At 33.4% G+C, this 10,489-nt stretch overlaps 1 protein-coding gene across 1 annotated transcript; it reads right to left on the reverse strand.

Annotated features, from left to right (window-relative positions):
- Positions 1–5,078: 5,078 nt before the first annotated feature.
- LOC123317807 (ubiquitin carboxyl-terminal hydrolase 10-like) lies at positions 5,079–9,720 on the reverse strand. The gene is made up of 6 exons (XM_044904416.1): positions 9,477–9,720; positions 9,125–9,248; positions 8,486–9,025; positions 8,132–8,330; positions 7,832–8,072; positions 5,079–5,785 (listed from the first exon to the last, which is right to left on the reverse strand). Exons 1-6 carry the CDS (start codon positions 9,495–9,497, stop codon positions 5,084–5,086), a joined length of 1,827 nt encoding a protein of 608 aa, XP_044760351.1. The 5' UTR covers positions 9,498–9,720; the 3' UTR covers positions 5,079–5,083.
- Positions 9,721–10,489: the final 769 nt, after the last annotated feature.

Raw genomic sequence — 10,489 nt, forward strand, 5'->3', positions numbered from 1 at the left:
GTCAAACTTAGTTTCAAGGGTTTGATTCTTTTTTTTGGTATTTTTCATGGTACGTAATATAAGAAATGGATCACGCCTTCACAGTAAGGCAGGTAAATAATAAACGAATTAATTCAGATGCATAACATCCGCAGATAATTAAATCAACGAATGTTACGATCTAAATCGAACTAACAAACTACCATCGCTCGAAGTATTACCAGAATTTTCATTTCGTCGACAAAGAGTAGATGCTGACTGATCGTAACATTCGTTGATTTAATTATCTGCGGATGTTATGCATCTGAATTAATTCGTTTATTATGGTACGTAATGTTTAAATTAAAAAAACTGGAAGACGGGGGGTGATATCTTGTGTTCGAAAAGATTATGTAACTAATCTTAAATCCTCATACTTCTAAGTAGTAAAAACAATTGAATATCAAAACTTAAGACTTTAAAATAATAGGTAGGTATACAGGGTGTCCAAAAACTAGTAAATCAAACGTCATACCACGATAGAGTAGATCAAATATTGATTGGCACCAACATTAGTTGAGCGAAAATGTACCGTTTCTGAAAAAAACCTAACCTAAAGTTGCTGATTTTCAATCACAAGGCCAATTTGTGGAAGGACAGCGTTTTTTTCCCATATTATCACCCCTATAGAGGGGGTTTATCTTGAGTAATGAAAATCATGTAAAAAAAACAATTGTTTTAATTTAGATTTACTTAGGTTATCGATCAACTACTTGAAATAATTTCAATTAGGGGAGATAAAACAATAAACTTAGTTTAGTTTAGTTTATTGACCAAAATTCCTAAAAAATTTACAATAAATGAAGGACCCAAAGGAGGCATTAATGCCATCTTAGTTCAATATAATTTAAAATCGATATCCTTCTTCATAAACTGGCCCTGTGATCAAGAAAAATATTTCGAAAATCGACAACTTTAGGTATTTTAATAAAATTCTGATTATTTTGGAAACGGTGCATTTTCGTTGAATTAATGTTGGTGTCATTCGATAATATTTGGTCTACTCTATCGTGGTGTGACGTTTGATTCACTAGATAGATAGATATATAGATAACTTTATTTTCACATCACTGCAGCTCAACAAAGATACAAGTGAAAAGAAAATACGTCACATTCAAAATTTGAACTAATCTAAAAACACAATATATAGGTAACAAACATATTCATCTCAATCTGTAACATGCTGAACAAAATTCTTCAATGCTATATGGTTCTATTCTCAAAATTAAGGACAATATGGTTTTTTAAAAGACTACAAAATTTCTCTCTTTCCTGATATTCGTTGGAAGGCAGTTAAAAAACCTTATTGAGCAATAAAATGCAGTTTTTTAGGTCATAGGTAACCTATGACTTGGATAGAGTACAGAGTTTATTCTCCTAGTTTTGTTGTCGTTTCTATATTTAACGAATAGTTTTTGGACACCCTGTATATTATATCATGAAAAATGATTTTGAACAGTAAACTAATCTGAAGGATACGTAATTGAACAGTTTATTCAGGTACCTATATTACTCGTAAGCGTAACATCTTCATTATCGATTTCTCTGAAGGAACCCTTTTGCCCTTCATAAATTCAAACAATATTGTTCCATAACTCATTTCTTTTGAAAAGCATGTCTTTTCAGACTTAACGTTTTATTATTTTTCTGAATTCTATTTCTTATCGATATTCATAATTACACCACATCCCTTTTGAAAATGGTCATTCTCCGAAGGGTTTGAATCCCTTTACCGCCGTTAATCGGAACTATTACCTACCTACCCATTTTCTAAGAAATTTCAATGAACGGATTATGCAGATAAAAGAGTCTTAATTCATTTCCCAATATTTCGGTCAAGAAAGTTAATATGGGTGAACTTAAACATTATTGAGGATAAATTCAGATGCATACCACCCGACGATATGAATATCGACAAGTGTTACGATCTGAATTGAGCTAGCCAATTTGCCATCGTCAAGGCCCAAAATGGAGTACGCTCCACCTAAGAAAAGCAGATGCTGACCATGGTTTCGGCCTCATTTGGCCTCATCAGAGCAACACAGCATTTTTCCACGGTGGAGAACGAAAGTTTTAAATCAGCATTTCAGTATTTTGAAAATGGTTCATTTCTCTTCTTCCACATAAGAATCGGTGAAATCCTGAATTTTACTTTCATTTAATGTGTCTTGTTTCGTTCAAAACCTTCCCGAGAGAATATAAAAAAAAAAGTTATACAGTCAATGTAGAGTAAACTTTCATTAAAATTGAGATTTTCAGAAAAAACAGTTTTTAACTCAAATATTTCGGGTCTTTTTCAATAATAAATCACAGGGAATGTTTTTCCAAAAAGTTTGTTGTCCATTTCTATTCAAGATATTCACTAAGATTCAATCCGAAGTCCTCCAACATATGAAACACAATGGATAATAGAAAAATATTCATTATTCATGAGATAATAAAATTTTTTGTCACTATTCATTTTCTTGATGAGAGAGAAAACTCATGATAATTTTCTTGAGAAATATGCTATTTACAATAGTTTTATTCCTTTTCCAGTTTTAAACTTTCGCAATTCTTGGTCATTAGAAGGCTAAGGAGTTTATTACATACTAGCTGACCCGGCAAACCTTGTTTTGCCATTTAAATTATTTCTAGGGTAGATAATAATAACTAACTCATCGTGATTGTGTGACAATGTGGCATATGAAAACCTATAAGTACTCTATGATTGCTCGATTGGTCGTAAGAAAAAGGAATGCCTTTTTTTCTGTTCTGTACAATTTTTTTTCAGAATATTTAGTTATATAAACCTTGCCCTAACAATAATAAACACAACAAATAAAGAATTGTCCAATTTGGTGCGATCGTTTGAACAATAAAGCATTTTGAAGTAAATCATAGACCCTCTTTTATTATTATATATAGACTAGCTAACCCGGCAAATCTAGTTTTGCCATTTAAATTATTTCTAGGGTAAATAATAATAACTAACTCATGTGTGACAATGTGGCATATGAAAACCTATAAGTACTCTATGATTGCTCGATTGGTCGTAAGAAAAAGGAATGCCTTTTTTTCTGTACTCTACAATTTTTTTTGGGAATAATTTGTTATACAGGGTGTCCCGTAAAGACCACGTCAAACGAAAACGAAAAGTAGACCAGAATGTGCTCTAACTGATGTGAAAAAATCGTTCATATGAAAGTTTCACAGTTTTCGAGATATTTGATGTTTTATGAAAATGTCGAATTTTTTCACTTAAAATGCTTTCTCTCTTGCGGAAGCTACAATTAAATACTTTTCGAATCAGTTTTTTTTCCATAAATTTTGTTGAATGATTACCTCAATTCATGCAATGAAAAATACCACAAAATATTATACAGGGATTCTGAAAAAAAAAATTAAAATTCATGTTCTGAAGGAAGTGTTTTTTTGTGCTGAATTCTATCTGACGTGGTATAAAAAAAAGACACTAGACCTTTTCTGCATATTACGTTGAAAAGTTGCCCATTTTGTGAGGATTCCGAAAAGGTAAAATACGGGTGATAACCTTCGTCACGAAAAAAGATATTTGAATGTTTATCGAGAATGGAGCATTTCTGTGAAAAACTGATTTTGTCACCTTTTCCACAAATTCTTTCATTTTGCAGATTCTGCTGTAACATATTGAATGATTCGCTTGAAAAATGTCAGTTAGTCCCTAAATTACTTATAAAATGAAATTATTCTGTTTTTTTCTTTAATTGCAATGATATAATAATAATAACGCACAGGACCTTCAACATCAACAAATCTATTGTGAAGAAACTTCATAAAAATATCAATAATAAAAATTCAGGATTCTTATGAGAGCAAATGCTCAAACTGACCACCCCCTTCGCTAATACATGCCCATCATCTATTGAGAAATACCTTTTTTAAAACCATACAAACTTCTCCCCGCTATTTTGGCTGCTGAAATACGAATGCGGTGTGCTTCATCTCTTATAGGATTCGAATAAATTTCCTTTTTTCAAAAAACCCCAGTAAAAAATTCCAGAGGATTTAAGTCTGGTGAATCATTGAATCGCATCACATCATATCGATGTTCGAGAGTTCTTTAGGCAAAGAAAAAGAAATAATAAAACTCATTCAGTGAATTAGCATCTTAATAACATTTTGTTGATTTGTTGATTGATTATTTTCAGCAGGAAGTGCAAAATTAAAGTATTTATGGAAAAGGTGAGAAAAGCAGTTTTTCATAGAAATGTTCCATTCTCGATAAACATTCAAATATCTTTTTTCGTGACGAAGGTTATCACCTGTATTTTACCTTTTCGGAATCCTCACAGAATAGGCAACTTTTCAACGTAATATGCAGAAAAGGTCTAGTGTCTTTTTTTTATACCACGTCAGATAGAATTCAGCACAAAAAAACACTTCCTTCAGAACATGAATTTCAATTTTTTTTTCCAGAATCCCTGTATAATATTTCGTGGTATTTTTCATTGCATGAATTGGAGTAATCATTCAACAAAATTTACGGAAAAAAACTGATACGAAAAGTATTTAATTGTAGCTTCCGCAAGAGAGAAAGCAGTTTAAGTGAAAAAATTCAACATTTTCATAAAACATCAAATATCTCGAAAACTGTGAGACTTTCATATGAACGATTTTTTCACATCAGGTTGAGTACATTCTGATCTACTTTCCGTTTTAGTTTGACGTGGTCTTTACGGGACACCCTGTATAAACCTTGCCCTTACAATAATAAACACAACAAATAAAGCATTTTGAAGTAAACCATAGATCCTCTTTTATTAATATATAGATTATCTTTTAGTCTATGTTTTTTTTTTCATTCACTGCTAATTTAGGCTTTTTTCAATCGTTCATTCCGGCGAAATTCTGCTCAATAAAACTGAGGAAATATATTATAAAGTCTGTTTATTAAAATATAGTATATATTTACATAACATCATAAATATAATTATAATTTTTCAGATTTACAATACATTACTCATAAAATAACAAAAAACAATTTTAGTCGATCCTTTTCGCTAATGTGTACAAATTTATTATTCTATAGTTCAATTTATACACCTTAAACTATATCACCTCTTTTATAAAATAAAAGATAAGGAACTCTGTCTCCATGCGGTTTCAAAACACTTTCCACTGACACTGACCTCACTTTTGCATCGTCAAACCTCAACCAAGTATGATGTCCAGAATGGAACGCGTCCGCCACATAGTGTCCCTTGCTGGCCTCTTTACCTTCATGGTAAACGACAGCGAAAAGCTTGTACTGTTTCTCTGAAGAACTGCTAGGTTTTCCCGACAGGATCTTGGAATCAACCTGGAGGTCGATGGGGAACTCCACCTTCTTCATAATCTTCGTGCAACCGTTCCCATTGTAACGGAAACATTGCAGATGGAGGACAAGAACAGCCGGCAGTTTCTCGATCAGCACCTGCTGCCACGCTTCCACCTTTTGATTCGTCTTGGCCGAAGTTATTCCTTCAAGTTGATTCTTTATCGTCAGTTGTTCCAGGGCTTCCGTGATGGTTTTGGCCGTCCTGATGTTCAGCTGAAGAGTCAGGAACGGCTGTATGTTTTCTGTGGATTCATCTCCCGTTTTGTGGATCTTTGAGCACAAGAGTCCGCCGAATATGTCGCTGATTGGAGTTTTGTCGAATTGAACCTTTCTCGTGATGTTACGCTTGTTCTTTGGTCCCATTTGTTTCCAGTCTTCGGAGTCGTGATTCATTTCTATTTTGTTCTCAGTTTTGCAGGATTCGATTATCTGAAAGGACAAAAAAAGTTGTGAGATACGACAAGCAATAATATTTTGAATGTAATAATGTGAACTTATGCCAAACACCACGTACATTCGAATAATAAAAGAAGAGAAGGAAATACTTGACTAAGTTTCACAATTTTAATTGAACTATTTGTTGCCATTAAAAAATATTGATCTTAAATTCTTCTTATTGGTACATATAACATCATTTTCATTTTCAAAATTCAATTCAGCATTCATTTAAACTGCAATTTAATTGTGAGGAGTTTTAAAAGACTATAGTTGAGTTCACTTTGGAGGTAGAGGAAGTTTGTATTTCTTAAATATTCAGATTAAAAGAGTGAATGAATCGATGTCGATACAAGAGGATGTATTGATATCTAGTTAGCATAGACCAGTTCCATGCATAAAAAATTATTGCGTTACCATAGCAACGAACAAAATAACTCATCAGAAGTGTCAGTGTGAAGTTTGAAGTCAAAAAAGTAAACCAGAGTTACGCAATAAATCAAAAGAAAGAAGATGTCCACCGAAATTGTGAAAATCGAAAAATTTGAGTATCGAGCCATCGTCAAGTACGTGTATTTAAAATGGTTACGGGGTAAGCAGATTTACGAAGATATGCTTAATATCCTTGATGATCAATGTCCTCCGTATGCGACCGTGAAAAATTGGACTGCAAGCTTCAAAAGAGGTAAATTTTCCATTGAAGATGATGACCGATCGGGAAAGACAGTTTATGTGTGAGTCTCCGAGAATATCGATGCAGTTCATGACATGATTTTATCAGACCGTCGAATTAGGCTAAAACGGATATCTGAAGCACTGAATATTTCATGCGAACGCGTTCATCATATAGTTTACGTCAATTTGGACGTGAGAAAAATTGCTGCAAAATGGATCCCCAAATGTTTGAATGTTGACCTAAAGCGTGCGAGGGTAAAAGCATCGCGTTCGATCTGTGCTCGATTTGAAAACGATGTAGAATTCTTAAACCTAATTGTTACTATGGATGAGATTTGGGTACATTTCTACGATCCAGAAACGAAGCAAAAATCGATGAAATGGCAAAACTCTGGTTCTTCAAGACCCAAAATCGTCCAAAAATCGGCAAGAAAAGTTCTTGTTTCAGTTTTTTGGGATTGGCATGGAGTAACCATGATTGATTTTTTGGATAAGGGTAGAACTATAACCGGAGATTACTATTAGACATTTCTGACCATTCTACGGGAAAAAATTGAGGAGAAAAAACCCGGAAAGCTATCCAAAGGTGTTTTGTTTTTGCAGGACAACGTCCCTGCACACAAATCTAATGTTGCCATGAAAAAAATCCGTGATCAAGAGTTTGAATTACTAGAACACCCCCTTTATTCACCAGATTTGGCTCCATCCGACTATCATCTCTTTCCTCAACAGAAAGAACGTTTTAAAGGTAGTAAATTTTCTTTCAACGAGGAGGTTATAAAAGCTGTGGAGTTCTGGTTTTGAGAGCAAGAAGAAACATCTTTTTGAAAGGTCTAGAGACGTTGCAGGTTCTTTGTAATAAATGCATATCCAATTAAGAGGAGAGTATGTTGATTAATAAAATATTTTGACATTGAAATTTTGTTTGGTTCTATAGTAGACTAAGAATTTTTCAATATATCCTCGTATGTACCAATAAGAAGAATTTAAGATGAATATTTTTCAATGGTAAAGATCTATTCTGCAGATTGAATCAACAACTGGTTTCTCTAATCTCTGTATAACTCCCAACCACTTCGTAGATTTCTATCATGTAAAATTTGTACATAAAGGTGATAAAGGTAAACGTTTAGATCTTTGAAAATTCCTAGAAATATCCTCAGCCCAAAAACAAAGTATACCAATTGTAAACGATCAATTAAATTTCCGCCTATCTCCGATTTCAACATGAGTTTAATGATATGAAACCGGAAACACGCGTATCAACAAATATCTTAATTAAAAATTGCGAAACCGAGTCAAGTGTTCTAGTTCATCATGTTTAACCAAGAGTCATGCGATTAATCAATAATTTCGACTACTTACATTCATCATTTCGTCCTTCAGTCCGTTCACCAGTAGACCCAAAAATTCCTCAGCGTCCTCTTGACGTCCCTCGACAAGAAACGAGTCGCTTCTGGTATCATTCAGGATGGTGTAGATCGGAGAGGCTTCGATCGAGTCGCCGCAGGAGAAGTCGAAACTTCCCTGTTTCTTCTTGTTCCTTTTCGATATACGGTTTAGGTAGGAATCGGGCAGCTTCTCGAAATTATTGATGAATTTGCACCTGGAAGATTTCAAATTGATTAAGATGCTGTCAAAGCGAAGGATTGTTATAAAACTTACATGTTCTTTATGATGGGTGGTAGGCCGTGTCCATTCTCCGTCAAATTCTTCGAAAGTCCTATCAGCAGATTGCATAAAGGTGGGCAGGCCAGCAAAGCTTGTAAAATCGAATTGATGTAGCAATAATTGCTCCTATTGATTAAGCCTCTTGGTTGTAGATTAGCACTTTTTCCATCAATTTCGAAGTTCGATAGAAATTCTGGAAATAAAATGAAATGTTGAGTAACAAATATAGAAAAAGTTTATTGATATCACAACAAAAATAATTGATTCTTCAACTCAAACAACTGACTATGTAAAACCTAAACGTTTTTCTACTCAAAAAATTTAATCAAAGTCTCTTCAACAACTAACCTGCTAGTCTGTGAGTGGCTGGATCAATAGTTCTGCTTTTTTCAACAGTGTCCAACGATTTAACTTTCTCATCACTGCGTTCAGTCACTAACTCTCCATTTGTCGTGGGTTCCTCTTTCTTGAAGAGACTCGTCCATGATTTCTTCGCCCATACGTTTACAGGTTCATTAACATCTGATTTGACTCCATTTTTTTTCACATCACACGTCTGGACCTTCACAGGCTTATTGTTCATTTCTTCAGTCTTGTTCGAGGATGTTTCCACAATATTTTCAACTTTAACAGGCATCACTTCGGTATTACTTTCGATCAGGTTCGATATTGGGGCACTCGGTGAATTGCGAAGTTCTTCCGCAATTTCATTGGAGGGAACTGTTTCTTTGTCAGCCGTTGTAGAAACTTGTGTGGGAATGAAATGATCCGTCTTAGAAGTGGGTGTATCAACAGATATAGCCTTGTCGTATGAGATCAGTGTTTCTTCATCAACGTCTGATGGCTTCTTACATTCGACTGCTGCATTTGGTTTTCTGTGTAATTTTTCTGAAAATAAGTCGATTATTAAATTTCTAGTTACAACAAATCTTTCTTGGACTACATTTGCAAGGATATTATTATTGAAAAATACATCACAATACTCACTTTGGGGAGATTTCTTCTTGAGAGTCCAAGGCAAGGAGATTCTTTGAGGGGTATCGGACAGACAAGAATTTATGTGACGAATCTCGTCCACTTCCAACCCTGTTATATCTAAAAACTGCATATTCTGAAAATAAAATTAATATTTATGTCATTTCAGATATTGAAGTTGATATAATGTTATATTCAAAGTGCTGAAAATATCTTTGAACTTCTAGAGATACTACCATATAGGTACATGATCATTTTCAAATAAAAAAATAACACATACCTGTTTGAAACAGAAAATCTGAACAACAAACAAATTATTGAATAGCAACCAACTGACTAGAGATAAAAAAAAAGAATTACTTACATCCATAACTTGAAAATTCATCAATCATCAATCACAACACTGTAATATCACCTTAAAGTTCGTTTATAATATTCGAAAACTTGCGAGTATTCAAACAGTCTAAACAATCTTAACACCATTAAGGTTAACTCAACTGACTGACCGAAAAATGACTGCTAGGTTATATAGCACGCTACCGTTTCTACCTTTCTACCTAATTTCGTCGTTTCTGACCAATGGCATCATGCTTCTACCTGGGGTTGGGACCGCCCCCTTGCGCACAATTTGGAAATCTGACTACTTTTCGATTTCAAATGTTGTTATTCTTTATTTGATAATAGATATTACAATATCTATTTCTTCAGTTAAAAGCGCATACTGATATTTTTCTAGAAAAATTGAGTTTTATTTCATTTAATTTTTGTATTTTCGTTTTCGTCACAAATCATTTTTATTATTTTATCGCGTAAAATTCAAAAATGGAACATACCGGAACTCTTCTAAGATGTAAGTTTCGTCGAAGAAAAGGAATCATTTCAATGAAATCTAATTCTTCAATATTTATCATATTGTTTTCTATTTGACTCAAACGGTATGCCCTAAACTTTTTTTGCCTGTTGGATTAGTGGATAGGTACTCTTAATTTTTTTGAAACAATTTAAGGCCTAAAATGAATAGTTGAATTGTGTGAAATTTGCAGTTTTCCATATTTTTTTAAATCTATACAGGGTAAGTCTTTAACTAGTACAATAATTTCATAAGTAGATTTTTGAGTTAAAAAAACGCTCTTTTCCCATATCATTTTTTTCGATTCGACCCTGATGAATAGATTTAGTAATTTTGAATTTTCATAAGGAGATAGGTGATCTAATAACTCAATTTGGGTTATTAGTTTACTGGTGACACATCTGTATATCTTCTAAAAAGAGTTGTAATCAGCCAAAGTACCCAATTTTTAAAAATTCACAGATACTTTTCAATTTTTCAACATCAAATTAATCGAAAACGTCGCATTATGAGAGAAAATATGAAGA

Source organism: Coccinella septempunctata, chromosome 7 (assembly GCF_907165205.1).
Source record: "Coccinella septempunctata chromosome 7, icCocSept1.1, whole genome shotgun sequence".
NCBI lineage: Eukaryota > Metazoa > Arthropoda > Insecta > Coleoptera > Coccinellidae > Coccinella > Coccinella septempunctata.